Source organism: Glycine soja, chromosome 19 (assembly GCF_004193775.1).
Source record: "Glycine soja cultivar W05 chromosome 19, ASM419377v2, whole genome shotgun sequence".
Classification (NCBI taxonomy): domain Eukaryota; kingdom Viridiplantae; phylum Streptophyta; class Magnoliopsida; order Fabales; family Fabaceae; genus Glycine; species Glycine soja.
This window is the reverse complement of record NC_041020.1, coordinates 47,280,674-47,305,120: the sequence shown is the minus strand read 5'-3', so window position 1 is coordinate 47,305,120 and position 24,447 is coordinate 47,280,674. Positions and strand designations below refer to the sequence as shown.

Sequence of the window (24,447 nt, the reverse complement as noted above, 5' to 3'; positions counted from 1 at the left end):
CAGCGTTTGATTCTGAATTACATATCTAAAATGAGCAATACTATTTGTTACGAGAAAAAAACAGCACGAACTGCACGAAGTAATGATGTATTTTCCTAAAAAAAAATTACTCACCAACTAAGTAAGCTTAAAATTAACGTTGTTATATTTTCCTTCAAAAAATGTTGCTATAGTAATTATTTTTTAAATATTTTTTATTAAAATAGTTTTTCAAAAAATAAAATATCTTTATACTTTTCTTTACAAAAGATTAAAGTAGCTACATAAAAAGACTAAAGAAATAATTTGAATGAATAATTTTTTTTTTGAAAACTAATTGGATAAAAAGAATTAGGATACTAATACAGTGTGATTTTATATTTTTTTAAAAGGTACTAGTTGATAAAAAAAAAATGGTATATGGAGAAAATGGAAAAAACAGATTAAAGAACAAAGCGAAGGGCACACATGTTTCTATGGTGGTTGATGAGGTCCTTATATGGAGGCTGCGAAGGTCGTTGACCAGTTGTTGCCAAGGGGGCCAATGGCGTGTGTGGTGAAGACATTCATGAATTGAAGGCCACGTACTCTAATCTAATAGTGAATGTAAGTTTAACATGCACATAAAAAGATTTACGCATAAATCAAATATGGACACTGTAAATAGAGTTATTTATGATTATCCTACATATATTTTTTCTTTAATCTTATTTTTATAATTTCTCTTCATTTTTCATCACATCATTTATTACATATATAATTTTTCCTTACTTTAATTTATTTTCTCTCTTGATAAAATTGATTTTGATCTGTTAAGTATAGTATAAATGCGTCTTTAAATTAAATTGGATCGTATGTTTATATGAAGGGTAGAGCTAAGGAAACTAATTATATTAAAGAATTCGTAATAAAATATTTTTACATTGAAAATTACAGTAAGAATATATCTAATGATACTTTTAAATGAAAACTTTTCATTTTTTAAAACTTTTTAATAAGTGTTTTTAAGATACAGATTAGCAACCTTAAAAAGAAGATACTTATTGAGAAGAAGAGCATTTTGGTCGGACTATTAATGAGTTTGGTGGGTTGTCACTTGTGTTGGTTTCAGGTGCAGTAAAAGCATATGCAAATAAATGAGTGCGTGTGCAAGTTCAAGTTGAAGTTCAAAACATATATAGATAGAAATTCACATCAAAGTCAGTACTCAAACATTTTTTTTTATTTAAAAAAAGCCAAACGAGATAATAGTTCCGGTTTCAGCAAAATTCTCAGACATTCAACGCTCTCTAATGAAGCTGGATTATCTCTAATCCTCTATTTAGTCTCTTCTTACTGATTGGTTTTTGTCTTTTATTCTTAGAAGATAGCACGACAATAACGTAGTTACGTAGCAACAAACCGAATGTAATTAAGACCAATTTTAAGAGTGAGATGGCAAAACTGAGTTGTATATCTTGACTTTTGCAAGAACGTAATTAAAACTCATTATAAGGTAAAAAGATTATTTTTTTTGAAGATACATAAAAATTTGTTTTTTTTTTCAAAAAAAAATATATATATTCTCATATAATTTCAATATAACTTTTTCTTTTAATTTCTTAATCAATATCTTTAATACACCGTTAACAAGACCCTTGCAAGAAACTATCCGCATATATATAGAATGTTGTATCTTGTATAAAAAGCGTTGCAAAATGAGACATGACTCAAATGAGTCTAAACATGTTTTTATTAGCAGAATTATAAATATTTACTTACATTTTTTTAATCTCATTTTCAATTTTCCTTTTCTTAATTATATATTTTTTACAGTAAATATATTTTTTAATTATAAATATGTTTTTCAATATTTTCTTAATTATATTATTCATTACATTTGTCACTTTTTTCTATCTCTTTTCTTTTCGTTCCATTTTAAGATTAAATATGACAAATAACCTTGAACTTGCAAGTATTGTCCCAAATCCATTATGATTTTGACAAAAAATATCCGTTTTTCATTCAAATATGAATATAGGTATTAGATATTATCCAAACTTTTTAAACAAAAATAAAAATAAATATCAAATCATGTTCATATCTGTCACCCATACTTATACCAATATGTGTTATTATTATATTCTTATTACATTTTTTTAAATAATTCTATTGTCACAACATATATATACATATTATATCATATAATAATAATATGTATATGTATTGTGAAAAAATAGAATATATATATATATATATATATATATAATATTAAAGTTTTTATTGTTATAATTTTTAAAAATATAAATAAATTAGCTTAATAGTTAAATAATTAAATTAAAAAGTTAAAAATATACATTTGATTAAAAATATAATTGAATTTTTAATTTTAATTTACTTCTTATTCATTATATTTATATATTATTTAAATTAAAATATAATAAAAAATTTAATATATAAGTAAATTAAAATTATAAAAAATATAATGAGTTATATGTAGATATATCCAAACCTAATGAAATTCAACATCAATAAAAATGGGCATTAAAATTTTAAACCCTCTATTTTATAACCGAATTCTTATCCACCTTGCCTATTGCAATAACAAAGACGGGAAGAGCTAAACTCATTCCTGACCCCATTTTGTTGCCATCCTATTTGGCATAGACCCTTATTACGACTTTTATTTTATTGCTAGGAATGGGAGAAATAGTTACCCAATAATTGGACTTAATTTAATTAGCAAGTTGTGTTTACCCGGACAACATATAGTAGAACCCTCACTAGCACAGCATGGAGACAAATGACTGAATGAGACCCAATTGTTTTTTATTTTTAATCTTAACATTGATATTATACATTTAATATTCTCTCTTTTTCCCTGTTATCTTTTGTATATCATAACATTTATCATATTTTTAATTTTCTTTTTTTATCTATTAATTATATGTATTTATACGAGTCAATATGATCCATTTAGTCTGGTCTAATAATAATAATAATAATAGATGGAACTAGATTAACAGGTGAAATTAAAAGGAAATCTTTGTGTGCAGCCCATTTCCCGTATGTTAATGATATGGTCTGCGAGCCAAATAATAAAAGAATATTAAAAATCTGGAAATCTAAAAAAAAAATCTGAAAAATTATAAAAAAAACTAGAAAATGTTTAAGATTAAAAAATATAACAAATATGCATGGATTATTTAGATAATAAAACTTTTAAGAGTTGTAAGATTAATTCACTAGTTAAAGGGAGAAAGAAAAAGGAAAAGATGGTGAGTTTAAATACTTATCACCATAACAAACTAACAAAACTAATAATTAACATTAATCGATAAAAAAATTATTTCTAAATTTTGATAAAAAAGGTTTTCATTTCTAGAGAATTATAAGTTTTCATTGGTTGATAAAAACATAACAATAAATAGTTCTTGGGTTGACGCCACTAATTTGTATAATCCAACCCATTCAACCTGAGTTAAATCAATTAACCGAAAATATTCGGTTTGTTTGAGTTCAATTAAATCATTTGTTTTTAAAATAGGTTTAATTAAGTGATGACCATCAAATTTGTCTAACATCATTAGTTTTTAGATCAGACCAACCTGCAAGCTTATTTGTAATGTAGATATGCACTTAACTTTGTTAGATGGAATACAATAATGAATTGTCGATAGAAAAAGTCTTAAAAGATAAATTTACAAATTTGAGGGTCTATATATATATATATTTGTGAAAAGTCTTAAAATTGGAATACAATAAGTAATTTATTTTGTTGTTAAGTTTTATAGAAAGAGTAAATTACTTGTTATGTGTGTTGTGCTTGTTTGATTGTTACTTGTTAGTATCAATTTGGCTCAATGTTACTTTTAATCAATTAAATTATACTTTAGTTTTATTTTGGTATTTTTATGATTTTTCATTAGTAACGTTTAACTGCGTTAATATTTTAATTTTTAAAATAATTAATTTAAGATAATGAGAATTAAAATCATCATTATTTTTATTTACGCTCAAAAGGTCCTTATTCTCCTCATTAACCTACCTTTGCATTTTTATCTTTTTCAAAATCAAAATAATAATACATGATTGATTCAGCATGTTACAAAGGAAATTCAGAGTAATAGATGATTGATTCATTACCTTACATTTCATAACTATTTTTGTGCTCGGTGTTTAAATGAATTACACAAGGCTAACAAATTAACTAATTAATACATGTTATGTGATTATGATGATTTTGGGATCAACACAACCACCCTTGTTGACCCTTCCAAGCCCTTTTCCTCTGTGTGAAGAACACCCACATCTAGAATATTTCCCCTTCTGTTTGCAAACTCGACAAAAAACATTGTTTTAACTATTTCATCTTAATACTGCAAATTGTAGATTTGGAGAAAAGAAAAGAAAAAAAAACAAAAACAACCATTGTTGGTGAAGGCAAGGCCAACGGTGCGGTGGTTCGTTGTCGACGTGGTGCACCATCTCCTCCCCCACAGAGATCTGAAAAAAAAAAATAAACCCACACACAGTGCCAACATACACTGCCACAACGAGATCTGAGAAAAAAAAAACAAACAAAAACAGAACCATTGTTGGCGAAGGCGAGACTGGAGGTGTGGTGCGATGGTTTGTGGGGGGTGGAGTCATGCGGCACAATGGGTGAAGTTGGCGGTGGTGCGCCAACGATGGTGGGTACATGGGGTTAGGGTAGTTGTTGGTGTTTCGGGGAAAGAGAAAATTTAATGGGTATTTGATTTAATTGTTTTTTATTTTTATTTTCACTGTGAGAATAGGTGATCAAAATAAAAATATGTTTAGTTGATTGAATTTTTTAAAACATTTTAGTGAAAATGAAACAGGAAACAACAAGAAAAATGAGATTCTCGTTTTTAATTGAGAACAAAAATCTCATTTTCCTAGACTATAATGAATATAATCTTAAATAAATTTAAAAATATAAAAAGATAAAAGTCAATATATTATACATTTTTAGTATTTTTTTATGAAAACAAAAATTAAAATGTCAAACTAAACATATTTTTAGAATTCTAATCTTTTAAAAATGAAAATAATTTTCAAAAAATAAAAAAAAATGAAAACAAAAAATGAAAATAGAAACCAAACACATACCTAAAGATTAAGGTGTTTTTAATTTTTTAAATAAAATAAAAATAATAAGAATTTTAATCGTTAAATTAATTATTTTAAAATTTAAAATATTAGTAAAGTTAGAAGTTACTAATGCAAAATCATAAAAAATATATCAAAATAAAGCATTCAAAAACATAAATGAACCAAATATTTTTTTAAAAATTAAAATATAACTTAAGTAACGAAAGTCACATTATGTCTGAATTTCTTTCATGGCTTTCCCCCGAAAGTAGTATAAAAAAAAATAAAAATGCAAGGCTCTCATGTGGCTTGCTTGAAATAACCAGAACCCCCAAGCATGACGTGGCATGGCCCCCCACCTCCAACTGATGACTGTGTTTGGTGGCTGAGTAGTAATGAGGCAAACAATACAATAATGAAACTTAAAACCATTCTCAAACTCCGTGAGGACCGTAAAAACATCCACAGACCAATCTCATCTCTTCTTCTTTATGTTCTCTTTCCTTCTTTTGTTTTCTGCCATGGAAGACGAGCCATTTCTCACTACCACTTCCCAACCCATCGCCGATTGCCTTCTTCCATCTTCCAAGTCCTTCAACGACGTCACCACCACACGCGCGCGTGACGTCGCCGCCGCCGCCGCCGAGGAGATTCAATCCGAACAACAACAACCTCCCAAGAAGAAAAAACTGAGCCGCTGCAAGACGGCACCTGCGATGGTCACCATGCGAGACCTCAAACCTAAGACACCCCAACTCCCCAAACCTCAATCAAGTTCCATAATTCGACAAGGCATGTGGTTACTCGCCGTGTACCTCTCCATAGGAGTAGTCATATACTCCTTCAACAGGGACCGTTTTTCCGGCATCGAAACACACCCTGTGGTCGACGCACTCTACTTTTGTATAGTCACCATGTGTACCATAGGTTACGGAGACATAGCGCCGTTAACCCCATTCACCAAAATCTTCGCTTGCGCTTTTGTGTTGGTGGGGTTTGGGTTCATAGACATACTCCTCAGCGGGCTCGTGAACTTCGTATTGGATTTGCAAGAGAACATGATCCTAACGGGTCTGCAAATGGGTGCGAGTGAAAGGGAAGGTTTTTCTGCTCGGAATTACATCGTTGATGTGGCGAAGGGAAGGATGAGGATCAGGTTGAAGGTTGGTTTGGCGCTTGGGGTTGTGGTGATGTGTATTGGGATTGGGAGTTTGGTGTTGTACTTTGTGGAAGGGTTGGATTGGGTTGATTCGATTTACTTGTCGGTTATGTCTGTCACAACGGTTGGGTATGGGGACCGAGCCTTTAAGACGCTTCCTGGTCGTTTGTTTGCGGCTATTTGGTTGCTCTTTTCTACTCTCATGGTGGCTCGGGCTTTTCTCTATTTGGCTGAGGCTAGAATCGATAGAAGGCATCGGAGAATGGCTAAGAAGGTTTTGCATAGGGAAATTACCGTCCAGGATTTGCTTGCTGCTGATATCAACAACACTGGTTTCATTAGGTATCAATATCATCATCACTTTAGCTCCAATCTTTTCCTGCTCTTGTTATTATGTTTTAAACTGCGGTTGCGGTTTCATCGCCATGTCTAACATTGTAAGAAATTACAACATATAAATGCAGCCACTTATGCACTTACAAAAAAAGTCTTGAAACTTTGATATTGCTACTGAAATTGCCATCATGGATCAATAATTAAAATCTTGTTACCAAATTAAAAAAAAAAAAAAAACAGCCAGCAACCAAAATTGCGGCCACAACATCAAGACTCTTTTACTCACTGTGGCTGCATCACTACCACAATTGTGTCTGCATCTGGGGCGTGATTGTTGAGTGTTAGGTGAAGTCACCAATTGGGGCCTGATTGCAATTCTGGGAATCTAATCTAACTAGGAAAATAGCTCCTAATACCTTGGATGCCATTATTAGGATATTCTAATTAAATAATAAATACCATGCCCCTCAAGTACAATAGCTAACATCATGGTTGGTTATGGAGTGCATATGTTATGATTCCTGAAATCTGGAGGTGCATTAAAATATATTTAACAAAAACATAAAAAGCAGTAGTCATGTGCGGGCATAATTATAATTTGTTTAATTCAGCATTATAGATTGGAGTTTTTTTTTTTTTTTTTCTTTTTCTTTTCTTGTTTACTTTGGTGAACTGTCATCTCTTGTGAAAAATGTCAATTTCTAAATAAAGATAATACTAACCGTGTCTGGATGCTTCATGCACCATGCGAATTGTAGAGGTAGGGGCAGAGAGTGCGAGTCATGAATGAATTATTTTAAAGGATTATTTTGTTAGATACTGTTCTTACTAGAAATTTCCATCTGCCATTGCTCTTCTTTCCCACTTGGCTTTTGTTTTCAGCAAGTCAGAGTATGTAATCTTCATGCTGAAAGAGATGGGTAAAATACAGGAAAAAGATGTGTTGCAAATTTGTGACCAATTCAGGAAGCTTGACCCCTCTAACTGTGGGAAGATAACACTACCTCATCTCTTGGGGGGCAGTTTATGATAGAGTAGAATACATTAATTGTTTCGGTACAGAAGCTTGCAAGTGGCAAAGCGTTATTTTTGCAAAAGGAAGAACCAGGGAAGATAATCCTCCCCTGCAAAAATTGTTGATAAATATATTTTTTTTCTTAGGGGTGATAGTAATTGAATTATTTGGAGCAATATTTTGTTCAGAAATTACATCAATTATAGAGGTGGTTGCAAATCATAAGTACAAAGGAAGTTACTAGAAGGAAAAATAGAAAGGGACCGATCATTCTGAACTGATTCCAGATGCATTATTTCACTTTCTCTCGCCGTTCAACTGCTTACAGACATGGTGAAAGTTCGGAATTTCAAATAATGATTTTTATTTTGCTGCAGTAAAACATTTTAACCTACTATATCTTTATGTATTGATTTATAGGTGCAAGAATTTAGCTCACAATAATTATTTTTAAACCTAGGACTTTTAATTATATAAACTGAATATATTGAATTAGTCTCTTATAGTGTGGTTGGTTGATTCAATATAAGTTTAATCTTTACAGTGTAAGTTTGTTCAAATTTATAATAAATGAGAAATACTTTAAAATTAATCAGTTTGAATTATATGAAATTAAAAAGGGGAAATTTAGTTAAGAAGAAGAGTATCTGTTAAGCGAAGTAAAGTATTTATTCATTGAACAATGAGTAATTAAATTAACTTATTTTATAAAAATTCTAAAATAAAACTAAGTGCTAGCTTAATATTTGTATTAAGAAAAATTATAAATATTGTGTATTCTCCAATCATCTATCAGCAGAGGTTTTTAACATATATTTAGTCTGTTTGTGCCACAACACTTTGAGGTGGGGTGGTTGTACCCTCCGGTATCATAAGACCAAATGTCTACCTCTAACCCATGACTCAGTGACCCATCGATTGAGTCCCAACACGTCGATGACTCAAATCACATTCTAGTATCGTTACTACGTACCCAACTATCCAATTTGTTATTCCCTAGGTCACAGAACATGGTCAAATCATATATCACCTTCGAAAATCACGATGATAGATTGATATCAAACACAAGTATAAAAAAACTCATGCTTGTCCTATAGGTGAGGCAAATTACACATTCTAATGTTCTGGGTTGGTTGTCTCTAGACTTTCTGAGAAAGCCTATTCCGAAACATATATTTACTTTTTATATGTGTGATATTTATTTTAAATCAGAATCAACATCAAGTCACGAATCATCCTCTTTATGAATTGTGTTTGAAATGAACGTTACAATAATGACAGTTCAAGACTTGATTATAGCCTATTACTTAACTGTGTCTTTGATTGTGATGAAAGAAATGAAAAGAAAGTTTGAGAAAAAAAAGAAAGAAAGATGAAATAGTGTGAAAATTAGAGTTGTTAGGTAGAGATAAAAGAGAAGAAAGAAAGTGATATATAATAGTAAGTAATAAAATATAAATAAAGTATTTGTGAAATTACAATTGTACCCACGTCTTGTTTTTTTTTTTTTGCTTTATTATTTTTTTGTAAAACAATTTATTTTTTTGAAACAAACTAATTCTCAATGTATTATTTATCTTGAGAGACTCACGAACTTATTTTTTTTTGTTAATACATTTTGTTATATTACCTACTATTTGATTATATATATATATATATATATATATATATATATATATATATATATATATATATATATATATATATATATATATATAACCCAGTATTTAATTGTGGACGGCATAAACATATATTCAATTGTGCAACATGGCATAATCGAATATGGGTGGTGGCATAGTAGAATTGGAGCTGGGAGCTGGAGTTGTGGCTTGGACAAAATCGAATGTGGTTGGGGAGTGTATATTCGAATGTGAGCTCTCTTTGCGCGTTTCCCACACAAGAGGATAATTTTATAAACGTATCGATTTCTGTCATCTTTTTTCACAAATCTACTCGGTTTTGGGAAGAAACTTAATTAGGTGAACCTCATGTTTCGAACCAAATTTACTGTTGGTTGATACTTAACCGAACTGTGAAAATGTGATTTTTCTTCGATACCCCCACTCTCTTTCGTTGGAAAAGAACAGGGTTTTGGACTCCCATTTGAAGCAGCGAAATCACGTTGATTCTAGTGAAAAACGTGAAAGCTAGCTAGAATTATTTGTTTCTAACTTGACGTGTAAAACATCACAACGCTGTGGAAGCAAACACGCCACAAGTTATATTCAAGGACCACAAGATCGTCATGAGAAAACAGCTGAGACGAAGCTTGTTTTGCTGCTGGCCACACATTTTATCGCTACGTGTATTTATATGAGAAAAAGCTGCAGTCTCTCTCGACTTAACACCTTATGAGGAACTTTTAACTACTTCTATAATGAGCTCAAATAAATCTCTTTTTAATTGATTTTCCCATAATTAATTAATAATAGTTATATCAAATTTATTTGTGTTAAAATTCAATTCTTGTTTGCGTTTCGTCATCATTGATTCCCGTTAATCGGCACTCATGTTTTTATTCAAACATAATTTGTCAATTAGTTGTACTGAATGGTAAGTAGTAAATAAAATTAATGTATTGGTTTTTCATCCTATGGAGTTGAATTGTACAAAATCATAGGTTCCTTTTTTATTATCTCGTTGTACACTAAAAAAGGAAAATGTTTGATAAACATCTAATATGCTATTCAACATTTGTTTTTGGTTTGATTTGTGATTAAATTGGTAAGAAATGAGAGAAATTTTTAAAATTTTGTGAGTTTTGTGTAATTTTAATTTAAATATTTATTTTTAATTATTTTTTCTTTTATTTCAAAGAATCAAATTTATATTAAGATTTATGAGATGGGAGGAAAAAGATAAAAAATAAAAAATATTAATGAGATATTTAAGATGTATCGTTATTTTAAGGTACCGGAACACATTGCCCAAAGAAGCCCACGTTAATCAGTTGTACACATTGGGCATTCGTAAATTCACCAAACGACAAACTGGTTTCGGCTTTTTGTTGTGTCAGTGAATAAACGCACGTGAAAAACAACAATTAAATAGGTCAATTGATTTATTTCTTATTTGACATTTGTGCAATTGTGCAATTGTGCATTTTGCAGTACTATGCAGAGACAAAAAGTTTGGTATAAGTGATTTGAGCGTTCGTTAAAAAATTTTAAAAAAATTATTATATAAAATATAAGAGAACGTAAAAATATTTTTATTAAATAAGAATATTTGTAAGCATTTTTTTAACTTATATATTTAGGTGTGCTGGACCCAAATTCAATTCAATGTTTTATCTAAAATATACCGGGCATGATAAAATTTGATATGGAAATCTAAATCCAGATTTTACGTAAAACTTCATCTACATTTATTTGGAACAGGATGAGGAACTGAACGTGGCAATATATTAAGCAATCAAAGCAAATGCAGTACAAGCCTTGACATTGGAAGCAGTAGCCAATGTCGTGGTTTCAAATGTTGACTAGGTTGATGATGTAAGTGGGATCAATGGTGATTGGTGAGTAGTGACAAACGCTAAGTCTCTTGAATAATACCAAGATAAGTATTCTTTCATACAATTCGAGTGCTTAAATTACAATTTGATTTTAGTGGCACAACAGATTGATGAATCTAAAAAAAATTGTGATATAAAGGATGGATACTGTAGCAATTATGAAGATTAATGGTGAGGCATCCATCATCTAGTTTTAACGAATCAATTCGGTCTAATAAAACAATTCTTCTTAAAAGGGTTAAAGTAAAACTGCTTAAACTTAAGGATCAATTTTTAACAAAAAATAAAGATATAAAAGAATTAAAATTTTATTTTAACCTTTTATTCATTTAACTTGTAGAGAAATAAAAAGAATTATAATATATTAATGTTTAATGACTTTTATATATTTTAAAAAGAATAATAAGTAAAAAAGTGTGAGTAAATAGATTTATCATTTAATTATTTCACCATACTAAATTTTATTATTCCCACATTCTTTTTTTTGGTAACATGAAAAAAATTAGAGTGAGTAACACTCTATAACGTGTATTTAATGAACAAAATTTAAATCGGATTTTCTAATTGCATGATTATCAAAATATTTTTTTGAACTGTTCTATTTGCAATAAAATAGTGCATGGTAGGTAATTAAATGATATTTTTTATTGCATCATTTATTATTAAACATTACTGTTTTAATGTATTTAAAATTACAAAAATAACCTTAATTTTTTTGGGAGAAATTTTTCCACCAGTGTATATTACGTAATAAAGAAAATTTTCTTTTCTTTTTTACAAATATTATAATAAATTTAATTACCATAAAATGTGAAAAAGTTAAGTTGTACGAGGAATTCTCTATAAGATCATTTTAGGTAAGCAAAATAACCACGTAAAGTGCTACTATATTTAGAGGCTCTCTATCTAGTCTAGTGTGTAGGCCACTGAGGCAGGGAACCCGTGGGAATGGGAAAGATACTAGATAAGCAGTTACGTAGTTTGTTTCTGTTGCTGAATGTGCTTGTGTTTGTGTCAAGCGTGACTTGTCTCCCAGCTGCCACAAGCTATGTGTCTGCATTAGGAGACCCAGGAATGCAGACAAATGGACTGATCGAGGGTGGCCTTTGAAGCATGGAACTTTTGCAATGAGGTTGGCCAAGAAGCTCCTCTTATGGGTAGCCCAAGAGCTGCTGATTGTTTTGATCTTTCAAGTAAGCCAAATCACATGACACTAACAGACATTGACTATATTATAACACAAGTTCAGGTTCAGGTTCAGTGCAACACAAGGTCACAGAAGCTGATAAAAAACTTGGAGTCATTTCATGGTCTGGGACCAGGAGATATAAAAAACACAGATCTTTATGCAGTTCAAAAGGAACTGTATCTGGGTTCTTTATGTCAAGTTGAAGACACCCCATCCCTAAAGCCTTGGCAATTTTGGATGGTAATGATGAAAAATGGCAACTATGACACAATGTCTGGTTTATGCCCTAAGGACGGGGAAAAGGTGCGACCATTAATCCGGGGAGGTTTTCATGCTTTGGACGGGGTGGCATGAACCAACCCATTTTGTGTCATCGACAGACACAGCTCAATGATTCCATAATGCAAGGAGGATTCTATGGTACTTATGATTTGGATTCTGATTGTGAGGGTAGTGGAAATGGTAATCACTCTTATTACGAGGTAGCTTGGGAGAAGAAAGTTAATGTGGGAAGTTGGGTGTTCAAACATAAGCTCAAGACTTCAAACAAGTATCCACGGTTGATATTGTACCTGAGAGCTGATGCAACCAGAGGATTTTCTGGAGGTTACCATTATGACACAAGAGGAATGCTTAAAACCGTAAGTAGAGGTTTTATTTGTCCGCAATTTCCTTTATAATGATTCAAACTTTGAATAGTCATAAAATTGGTAAGCTAGTCAACATTCAATTTCCTTCAATGTATCTGGTTTGATTGACCAAATTTAACCATTTGGTTTCATGATTCAGCTTCCAGAGTCACCAAATTTTAGAGTCAGGTTGAGATTAGATATAAAAAAAGGAGGAGGACCTAAGAGCCAGTTCTACCTTTTAGACATGAGTAGCTGCTGGAAGAACAATGGTGCTCCTTGTGATGGAGATGTGCTAACTGATGTCACTAGATATGGTGAGATGATCATTAATCCTAAAACACCAGCTTGGTGCAGCCCCACAGATTTGGGGAACTGTCCACCATTTCATATCACTCCAGATAACAGGAAAATTTATCGAAATGACACCGAAAATTTCCCAAACACTTGGAGCAATCCTCAGGCACAAGAGATTGTTCAGTTATTGCCTCACCCTATATGGGGTGCTTATGTAGGAGATGGTTGGGTTGGGGATCCAAGGACTTGGGAACTTGATGTTGGTGGACTCTCCAGTAGACTCTACTTCTATCAGGTCAGTATTTGAATTTCCATTCTAGTGTTGGAAGATCATAAGTCTGGTAAACTATTTGAATTTCTTGGTGCAGGATCCTGGCACTCCTCCTGCTAAAAGAATATGGACTTCTATTGATACTGGAACTGAGATATTTGTTAGTGCACAAGATGAAGTAGCAGAGTGGACTCTGAGTGACTTCGATGTCATTCTAACAGCCAGAGTCAGAATTCAAAAACTAGTTTGGAAGTATTAGACAGCTGATAAGGTCAGGCCAAAGTACCAAAAGTGGGCATGTTTTTTTAATTTATCATTTTGGGTTAAGTTTCAAATTAATATCTTGATGGAGAGATAAGTTATAATAGATTTCTATCTTTTTCTTAATTAAAATCAGAAAATATTTTACAATTTTTTTTTTTAATTTACAACTTTAAAATTGTTGAACTTTTTTCTATGACTTTAAAGTCAAAAAAAATATTTTTTTAAAAAAATTTATTAATTTTTTTATTCTTTTTTAAAAAATGTAACTAATTTTTAATTTAATTATTTAATACATAAATATATTTTTTTCTATATATTTTTTATGTGGTTTTATTTAATATTTTTTATATTATTTTATTTACTATATTTTTTATATAGTTTTATTTAATATTTTCTTAAGTTTTGGTATATTATTTTATTTAATATATTTTCTATGTTTTCTATATTGTATATTTTTATATGATTTTATTTAATATTATCTATATTTTTTTATACTGTTTTATTTAATATTTTCTATATTTAATATTTTATATATTTTTTTACTAATGTTAAGGATTATTATTTGTTTTGTAATTAAAAAAATGATGCATAAGACTTAAATTTAAATAAAAATATTAAAATATACTACATGTTCATTTAATAAAACAAAATATTAATGATGATGATAATGATGATGGTCATGGTGGTAATGATGTTCCTCAACAACAACAAATAATTATTTAAATTTTTGTTAAAGGAACATGTAGTACATTCTAAAAATATTTTTGTCAAAGGAACATGTAGTACATTTTTAATATTTTTATTTAAATTTAAGTCTTTTACATTATTTTTTAATTTTAAAAACAAATAATAATCCTTAACATTAGTAAAAAAAATATAAAATATTAAGTATAGAAAAATATACAAAAATATAGATAATATTAAATAAAATCATATAAAAAAATATAGAAGATATTAAATATAGAAAATATATTAAATAAAATAATATACCAAAAATTAAGAAAATATTAAATAAAATCATATAAAAATCATAGAAAATATATCAAATAAAATAATATACAAAAATACAGAAAATATTAAATAAAACCATATAAAAAATATATAGAAAATATTAAATAGAACTAAAAAAAGTAAAAATATATTTATTTATAGAAATATTAATTTTTTTTACAATTTTTTTAAAGGAATAAAAAAATTGAAGTCCTAAATTTAGTTATGACTTCAATAAAAAAATTAAAATAAGACTTTAAGACTTTAAAGTCGTAAAATAAAAAAAATTATACAACTTTAATGTCGTAATTAAAAAAACAAAAATCCTACAGCTTTAAAGTCATAAATTAAAAAAAAATTGAACTCGTAAAATATTTTATATCTTCAATTAAAAAAATAGGAATGATAACAGATGTTACAACTTTCAATTCAGAGGTTATAACATCTGTTAAGATTTACTCCCGTTAGGATATTAATTTGAAACTTATCCCAAAATGATAAATTAATATATATATATATATATATATATATATATATATATATATATATATATATATTATCATATGATATTTTTGTCTATAGAATCATACGGACTAGACTTCTTCTTAGTATGAGTTAAAAATGTACTTTTAATTTTTTTCTTCAACCAATATTAATTGTTAATTTGTTATTTTTTTTTGTTAGTAAGAGGAATTCAGTCAAACTTACCACCTCCTACACACATTCTCCCTTCAACCATCAAATTAATGTTATAACTTCTTTAAAATTGCATTATGTGTATCTTCTTAGCTATCCCACACCATTTTGGCCTTTGGATTTGGATTTGAATTGGATATTTCCTCGTGGCTGTCGCCTTGTACTACCCTTTATTACTACATCTGAAAGAACTACTAATTGTCGTTAGTTAAGTTAAAAAAGAGCCAAGTTCCTTGTAGCATTGCTAGAATAATAGTCTCGCTAAAGTAGAGATACTCATATAAATGCGGGGATGGCGTATTTCGTTATTTGAATGATAGTATTCCATATACTAAGCTGGGCGTGTTTATTGTCACTCCTATTTATTTGTTGCCATTCTTTTTGACTAATTTATTGTTACTCATATTTTCACAACTCAGACATTAAACCAGTGTCCAACTATCCTGCAGTGGTACCAAAAGGTTTGGTTCAAATATATGCATTCCGTTGAAATAGACTGTCAAAGTTGCTTTGTGTAGTTATTTTGATTGTTGAAAACATGTTGATTATCATTGTAATGTGACCGATTCACTGGTTGCTGCAGTACCTTAGAATGCAGTTTTCGCAAGAACTTTCAGTCCATTACGGAGTTGAATAAAATTGAGGAATTGAAGTGAATGTTTTCATGTATAAATTTACAGTAGCATATGGTATATTGTAACAACTTTATATTAATATTATAATAATAATGTAGTTAACCTTTTAATTTTTCTTCTTTCACATAATGGAAAATAGATGACTAGATTCTAATTGACTAGTCTAACATTATATAATTTGAGCAGGTAAGAACTTTAGAATGAAAATTGATAAATCACCTCATACATCCTTTTGGTTACAATAAAAGTAAATTGCAACTTCACATATATTTCGGTAATTCCTAATTCCTATAATAAAACAAATAAGCTGAAAGCTATCTTTCACAATTTGCCACGTAACAAGTAGTCAAAACTCCAAGTTATTCATTTCACTTTCTCCAAATTACATCTTCCTGTTTTCGACCTTTGCAAATAAACATATACCCTAAGATAACTGATGTTCATTACCCATAAAAAAAAAAGAAATTGACAAAAAGTAAATGTAGATATACAATGTCTACATATTTGGAACCCAATGGTGTTTTCCCCTCGTATATCTCAATTTTCAATATTTTTTGGTAACCATGAATAACCTTATCCCCATTCACCACAGAGAATTACCAATGCTTTTATTGTCCTCCAATTGTAACTTTGTATTTGAAAATTCAAGAGTTGGAAAAGTTCACTCGGACATTTTAACCCCACTCGTTTTAACAACAGTTCATACTACAGAAATCTTCAATAAAATGAGCATTTGATTCATCAGAAGCCAAGAAGGGAAATGAGTGATTGACAGTTCATCTGGCATGCTCCCTCGCCAGTGGCTTGAGGATGTTTGAGACTCCCAAATCACATGGGCTCTACTCTAATGTACCTCAGGAATTCATTGGAGTATAATGAGCCACAAAAGACTGAGAAATGATAACTTCTCTTTTTTATGGGGGGGAACTTATTTTCTCATAAACAGCACATAATCTTTGTCACTCGGCTGGATTTACAGAAAGAGCTTACTCGATGCCTTCTGCTTTTTGACTTGTCTCTCCTTCATCATGTCCCTCAATTCATTTACACTGCTCCATATTCCTTTCTCACCTTGGATCTTTGAAAGAATTGAGTAGGAAACAGGATGATCGCTCTCCAGTTTGCGGATCCTCTCTGCAGCATACACTCCAATTTCTAAATTTGAATGCAGGCCACAAGCTGCAAGCAGCGCACCCCACAACACCACGTCAGGCTCAAATGGCATATTCTTGATCGACTTTAAAGCTTCATCAAATTGCCCTGCCCTTCCATAGAGGTCCACCATGCAAGTATAGTGCTCCATCTCTGCTTGGATTTCATACTTGGTCAACATAGAAGTAAAGTGCTTTTCACCTTCTTCAACAAGACCTGCATGCACACACGCTGACAACACATTTACAAAAGTAACTTCATCTGGTGTAACACCAGCTTTTTTCATCCTATCAAACTCCTCCAGTGCTCGGGTAGCTATTCCATTCCTGGCACAGCCACCAATTATTGAATTCCATGACACCAAATTCTTATTCGGAATGGACTCAAAAACACGAAATGCTGCATCCATATCCCCGCATTTTGCATACATATCCACAAGCGAGGTCAATGAGATGACATCCTCTGGTATGCCAGACTTGATAACGCACAGGTGCACCTGCATTCCTGTCAAAAGGGATGAACAACCAGCACATGCGTCCAACACACTTGAGAACGTGAAATGATTGGGACAAGTTCCCGAATTAAACATCAGAAGAAAAAGATTCAAAGCATCCATAAATCTCTTATTTTGCACATACCCACTAATCATTGCCGTCCAAGACACCACATTCCTCTCGCTCATTTTGTTAAAAACAGACCTTGCTTTGTTTATCCTCTTGTTCCTGATATAACCATTCACCAAAGTAGTCCATGAAATTATGTTTTTCTCAGGCATCATCATATCAAAGGTTGTTTGAGCATCATCCATACTTCCCACTTCCATATAACCAGAAACCAAAGCATTCCAAGACGTGACATCTTTCCCCAATATATCATCAAACGCTTGCTTAAAAGCCTCCTCGTCTCTTAAACTGGCATAAGCTCTGATCAACGAAGACCCAACAAACACACTCAAGTTAAGTGCTAAATGCAGCGCTCGAGCGTGAAGCTGGGGGATCAAAACATCTAACTCGGTGCTTATAACCGCTCTGAGCAATGTGGAGACGGTATAGTCATCGGGGGGCACACCAGCTCTTCCCATTTGCAAGAAACAGCGGTACAACCCATCAGAGTTTGTGATTCTGTGAAAACCAGAGAGCATGATATTCCAAGAAACCGTGTCTTTGAAGGGCATTTGATCGAACAGGTACTGGGCATATTGAATTTGATGGTGTTTGACGTAACCAGTCATCATCATGTTCCAGGATACGAGGTTGCGGGACGAGGGGTTTTCGTCAAACAGTTTTCGAGCATTGTTTATGTTGTTGCCTTGTATGTAAGCGTCGATCATGTAGTTAAGCTTTGCGGATGTAACCGTACACATGTTGCGGGGGAAGGAACATGGCGTCCGCGACAATAATCTATTCACGCAACGCATCTCTTCTTGTATTGACAACGAACGAATTCGCGTTGCTTTATTGTTCTAAGAAAATATACTTGACACTTTCTGCACCTGCCACACAGTACATAATAGAACAAAGGACCACAATACTCGAAGCCATTTATACAAAAGTCAAAAGCAAGCCAAAACAGTTTCTACAAAATGCAAATCAGAATCGGATTCTTCTGTGCTTGGTCTAGATCTCGAGCCAAGACAGAAGAAGCAAGCAGATTTTATGAATCAAGCGAACGACACAAAGATCCAAATTATGTGAGACTTATCCATTAGATTCACAAAGATCCAAAACATAAATATGATACAAATTGGTTGAAAAATGAATTTTATGAACAAAAAAAAAAAGATCTAATATAGATTTTTAATCTTTGGGTTGCTCGTTGTATTCAATTTCAAGGACTTTTACCATTCTTATGGTCCTTTTATGTTCCATTATTAGTTGGATTTTATATTTTATCTCCAGCATTAATAAAAAGAGTTTAAAATAAAAAAGATTAGTGTTTGAAATGATCAAAATTGAATCAAATTTAAAAGAAAAATATGAAATTAAATTTTAAAAAATAAAAGATCAAATTAAATTTAAACGAAAATACAAAAAAATTAACCTAAAAAAATTTATAAAGTGTAAAATTAAAAGAGTAATATATTACATGACTAAATACATATTTAAACATGAATATATATGTTGTATTTTATTTTATTTTTTTGAAATGGAATGTATAGGTTCTAGATATGTCATTGGTTAGTCCCTTCTCTATGAACTGAAACATGCATGTTATTGGTGCTCCTAACAGGATTTTTACAAGTTTAAAAAATTTATTTCCACTGTCTCTATTACTCTATTATAGAATTTATTATTATGTTGGTTTATTTTTTACATCAGAGTGGTATAAGAGCAATAAGGCAAATAAATCACACTCTTCCTTCCAGCATTCCACATTTTAACTTGACATGTATACAAGCTTCTGGTTATATATCACAATCAAGTTCATTAATCTACTTTATATTATGACATGACAAAATTAATGATATTTAACATGAATAAGGTAGCGATATTGATTATGAGTTTAACCATGCAATGACCATAACCATGAAAATTGAATTAGTAGCTCTTATCGTGGGACATGCATATTATTACATGGATAAATGACAATTACCCTCCTAAACTCAGACGTAGTAATATTATCGTGACTAGGGATATTTATATAGTTGCAGCTCCTTCACGTCACGGGTAATCACACCAAAAACTCGAACAACACGGATATGTTCGCTAGTTTTCTTTGGTGAAATTGCAGTAACATTTGGGTGGTGCTAGTTGCACTTCTTCTGAAAGAAGAACCGTTGCTTTCAGCGTCACATGATTAGATCCATTCTCATTATATTCATTCACCCATTTGACTTTTTGCGCCTCAAATTACCTTAACCTGTTTTCCACAACAACCAAATTAGGTTTTCAATTTATTTCTATAACACAAACGAGGAGATGTAGGATCCAAAGGGCAGCGTTGAACTGAAATTTGTTAGTACATGCTTGTACTACAAACCATTCATTCCTCCCTGTGGTACAATTATAATTATTATAATTACTACTATTATATATAGAGAGGGATTATATCAAATCTATGCTCAAGAGTAATCTGAAAACCCAATTTTGAGAGGGTAATATTTGAGAATTGAGAGAACCTTATCAGAAGGGACATTTTTTTGGGCAAAGGTGGTTAATAATGTTGATAAGGATAGAGGTAAGTTAATCCATCCAAAGGGAGTGAGAGTTAAGAGGAAGAGACAGGGCAAAGGCTGGGAACAGGCAGAGCACGAATGGAGCTATCAACAGAAAATGGAGAAGTGAGAAATGAGAGGAGAGAAAGAGAGAGATCTGTTAGGGCTACGCTCATGCACTGCCTCTTCCCTGGCTCTGTCTCTTTCCTATTCCAACTCCACTTCCCTCATCCATTTCTGTAATCTGTTATTCAAATGAACATTTTATCTGCTAAGCAATTAGATTTGCTCTAGGTGTTACTGCTTTATTTGATGCAATAGCCCTATTAGATTGGCTCTGATTGCTGCAGCTCTGTTTGATTATGCAAAATTGTTTCAGTTCCATACATCCACAGTTGCCCGGCTGTGAGCAATTTTTGTCTGTTTATTTTAAGGTAAATAATTTTGCTTCTTTCATGTGAAACTCATTCCACAAGCATGATTACAGTCATATATAACTTTTATGATGGACATGATATTGATTTTGCCACACTTCGATTAGCAGTTCAGAAGCACATTGAGCGGGGTAGTTCATTGAGATCTTTAGCTTTCTGGCAACGGTGTGTGAAGCAAGAATTATCAACCAAGGTTCCTGCAAGATGATTACATTGACGGACCAATTGTAGTATAAATCTTGCCATTATTTTAAGGAAAGAAGTACGTGGGAGTGGATTTTTGTAACGTGGCATTCTAGATTCCAATGCACATACATTTCTGTATATATAAAGATGGACACTGAAATCAGGCATTTCTTTTAGCTTTTTGTACTGTATTACTTTATGTTTTTATCAAGCATTAAATCATCTAATTTTATTTGACGTGCTGCGAGATAAACCAATTATGGACTAGACCCTTTTACTAATTGTGTCTTAATTTAAAGCTGGCCCGGTGACTCTTTCTAACGATTGCCCGATTCCCCTATCTATGTTGTTCGAATTCTTAGTCAATGCCAGGTAGCCAATTTGAATATGTGATTACCACTTAAAATGGGTCTGATTTTCTGGCAGAACCTTTGTCTCTTGGCAAAATTCAATCATCAAGACTCGAGAGAATAGCCAACAGCAAGGGACTTGGATTAATTGAATCTAACCATGAAATGGGAGAAAAAAAGATCACCAAGAATCAACCTGGTTTCCCCATAAAAATAATGAACCAAATACAGCAGCTACAAAACGAAATCTGAATAGTTAAACTCTAGAAATTCGAACAAAAAATCAAGTGCACCCCTACAGAAAAGCGCAAGGTGTTGGTGAGCAACTTCTACTCAACCAAACAGAAAAAGAACAAAGAGAGAAAAGAGAAGCACAAACGAATTATCATGAGCCAAGTTGCTCCACCGATGACTTCTGTAACCACACCATATTATTTCCAATTGAATGACCAAGCTGGAATCAACATATTACAGCAAACAGCTTGATAAACAGAAACTTGAGACCAAGCAAGTTCATAATTGATATTTCTTGCTTCCATTCTAAAAATATTATGTTCCACCAAATAAAAGGGAGTTACGAGCTTGTATCATCATGGGACAAGCACATGGACTCCTTACACTCAACAAGGACAACAGGCATAACTTCTCCAAGTGTATTGTCCAATTTTCCAGATTCTATAACGAGTAAATCCTCCAGAAGGATCACATAATGTTCTTGAACATCTCCAGCACTTTTTTCTCCTCCAACCATGGCTGCAACCACTTCCCACCGTTCAGGGTGTTGCTCATCCACCGCTGCCAAAGCTAGCTCAAACAACTTGTTCTCCTCCCAACTCCATCCACACAAACTCTTAGCAAAATCATCCATGGATCCGTTCAGGGTACTTTGAGGAAATTGAGGATTTCCTAGTAATCCATTCAAATTAGGTGATTTTCATGGTATATGTACTTTAGACAAAATCTAACACCCCCTTATGATGTTCATGGAGAGTTAGATGTTTGCAATGATGTGTCCATAGTTATGAGTAAATTACAAAAACACTCACTTAAGTTTGGATATATTACACCTGTATTTTTTCTCTTAAAATATATTTTTTTTTTGTATTTCTGACTGAATCCATTAATTAACTTTATTAGTGTGTTTGTGAAAGGTTGAAATTATCCTTCACAAATATTGTACTCCCACTAACACTGTTATAAGATGTAACCCTTGAATGAGATATTTTATCGAACACTCTACAAGTAATAAACAAAAACCTTACAACAAAAACACAATGATATAGCATTTTGAATTTGGAAAACAATGAACAACAACAACACCCAACATCAAAAAACAACACCTAACTACCTAAAATGAAAACCTTTAACTCAAAAAACGTACCAAATAAATATAGAAAGGAAATAAAAAAAATACACCTAACTTTGAGACAAATTGTGATTTGCATCAAACTGTGAAACCTCCGGTACAAATACAAATGAAATCCATGACTCCCGATCAATAACTTACGACGGCATGAAGAAATCGAACAAGGGTATGAAGAAATCAATTTGACCAACATAAATCAAACAAAAACCAATGAAGAATCCATAAAATATATGATTTAAAGTGTTGGTGGGAAGAAAAAAGAGTATTTTTGTCATAAAATTTTTCTTAAAAGATCATATAATGTGATTATTCTAGATAAATAAAATTAATACACCGGAGAAGGGGTACTAATGTAAATGAAATTTCAAAACAATGTGTGTTTGTATAAATAGTTATCATTCATGTATTTAAAAGGGTCTTTATGTACCCAAAACAAAAAAAGTCTTTGCATTATACAAATATTGTCGATTTACGTTTTCGGATTTATGATGTATACTTGTGATAATGAAAAAGTGGATCCTATGGCACTGAAACAGGAAACATATGATAAACAAAGGATTAAATAAAGTAATAACTCGTTATCCATTTATTGCCCAAGTTGGGATCTTTATTTTTTATAGGGTCCCAAATCTAGCAATTAATTGTTCCAAAATATCTAGCAATCGATGTCATGTGGAGCTAGAGCATGTCATTTTGAAACGTACATGCGTTTTATTTTTATATTTTATGGGTGCAACATGGAAGATGAACGGCAAGGAATAATCGCAAGCTATCTATCATCATTTATTTTATTTTTCTTGCAATTTTCAATAGTCTACCTTGCAAGAAAAGGAATTACGATTGAATAATGCTTTGTCTTTATGAAAGATTCGACGCGATTCGATGCCTGCCAAGTAAAATTGGGTCACTTTCAAGTGTTATTATGTGTGGAAAGACTGAGATCTGGAAGGGGAAAATTAAGCACGTAACCGATCTTTAAAACTTTGGGGGCAGGACATGCTAGGACTACAAAACCAAATTTGTTATATTCAATTTTCAATAACAAAAGTTTAGTGATTGTAAATATTAGACTAAAAAGTTTAACTAAGAAATAACCCTACTAACATAATTTTACTAGTATTGATATAATCTTTCTAAACAGTAAATTTTCTTCTAGATCCTAAAGCTAATTCTTATTTTCTTTTATTTGATGGTTTAAAGGAATATTTTGTTTTGAATACTATTATTTACAGGGTTGAACCCTACTAAAAGAGTAAAAGATAAATATGCAGGACAAAAAAAATGATGAAATATTCTTTGTTGTATTGAATATCCCAACGAGGACAATATATATACAAGGTGAAATCCATTTGGATAAACACTAACAAGGACAACAGAAAAGACATAAAAAAAAATACAGCTAATGTATTCTACAACCTACTAATATTTGTAGCAAACATAACAGAAGAAAATGAATCAGGAATGTGCTGAAGAATGAGGACCAGATTGGGCCAATAAGGTATTGGGCTTCTTCTGTTTTACCCCCCACAAGCTGGAGGTGTGTGAATGCCATGCAACTTCAGCTTGGATAAATTGATAGTAAATATTGGGCTTCTATTTTTTTTAGATATTTTTTTTATGTTATGTGTCATTTTTTTATCAGTATATATGTGTCATATTATGACCACATAGTGTAGACTGAAAACCGAAAATGTGTATTTGAAATTAGTCGTGACAATTAATTCTAATCATAAT

General features: G+C 31.5%; 3 protein-coding genes, 1 long non-coding RNA gene and 1 pseudogene across 5 annotated transcripts; 3 read left to right on the top strand and 2 right to left on the bottom strand.

Annotated features, from left to right (window-relative positions):
* The first annotated feature begins 5,428 nt into the window (after positions 1 to 5,428).
* LOC114400859 (two-pore potassium channel 5-like) lies at positions 5,429 to 8,087 on the top strand. 2 transcript variants are annotated; one of them, XM_028363510.1, is made up of 2 exons: positions 5,429 to 6,624; positions 6,660 to 6,722. In XM_028363510.1, exons 1-2 carry the CDS (start codon positions 5,568 to 5,570, stop codon positions 6,674 to 6,676), a joined length of 1,074 nt encoding a protein of 357 aa, XP_028219311.1. In that variant the 5' UTR covers positions 5,429 to 5,567; the 3' UTR covers positions 6,677 to 6,722. The 2 variants fall into 2 exon arrangements, with proteins under 2 accessions (XP_028219311.1, XP_028219310.1); XM_028363509.1 differs by lacking the exon at positions 6,660 to 6,722 and adding an exon at positions 7,454 to 8,087 and having other exon boundaries at positions 5,434 to 6,577.
* A 3,961-nt stretch (positions 8,088 to 12,048) lies between these two features.
* On the top strand, positions 12,049 to 13,745 carry LOC114398893 (annotated as a pseudogene).
* Positions 13,746 to 16,414: 2,669 nt separating this feature from the next.
* Positions 16,415 to 18,964, bottom strand: LOC114399161 (pentatricopeptide repeat-containing protein At4g02750-like). The gene has a single exon (XM_028361286.1). It carries the CDS (start codon positions 18,638 to 18,640, stop codon positions 17,045 to 17,047), a length of 1,596 nt encoding a protein of 531 aa, XP_028217087.1. The 5' UTR covers positions 18,641 to 18,964; the 3' UTR covers positions 16,415 to 17,044.
* A 1,279-nt stretch (positions 18,965 to 20,243) lies between these two features.
* Positions 20,244 to 21,234, top strand: LOC114399009. Its single transcript, XR_003663632.1, has 2 exons — positions 20,244 to 20,811; positions 20,922 to 21,234. It is a non-coding gene; the product is annotated as an uncharacterized LOC114399009 (long non-coding RNA).
* A 292-nt stretch (positions 21,235 to 21,526) lies between these two features.
* LOC114399008 (protein RADIALIS-like 3) lies at positions 21,527 to 22,375 on the bottom strand. The gene has a single exon (XM_028361105.1). The coding sequence runs from the start codon at positions 22,213 to 22,215 to the stop codon at positions 21,922 to 21,924; it is 294 nt and encodes a 97-aa protein (XP_028216906.1). The 5' UTR covers positions 22,216 to 22,375; the 3' UTR covers positions 21,527 to 21,921.
* Between the last annotated feature and the right edge of the window lie 2,072 nt (positions 22,376 to 24,447).

Excerpts from the sequence above, each read along its gene's own strand:
- LOC114400859 (XM_028363509.1), top strand. The coding sequence starts at position 5,568 with ATGTTCTCTTTCCTTCTTTTGTTTTCTGCCATGGAAGACGAGCCATTT. Across the intron at positions 6,578-7,453 it reads AACAACACTGGTTTCATTAG|CAAGTCAGAGTATGTAATCT; the intron begins GTATCAATATCA and ends TTTTGTTTTCAG.
- LOC114399161 (XM_028361286.1), bottom strand. The coding sequence starts at position 18,640 with ATGCGTTGCGTGAATAGATTATTGTCGCGGACGCCATGTTCCTTCCCC.
- LOC114399008 (XM_028361105.1), bottom strand. The coding sequence starts at position 22,215 with ATGGATGATTTTGCTAAGAGTTTGTGTGGATGGAGTTGGGAGGAGAAC.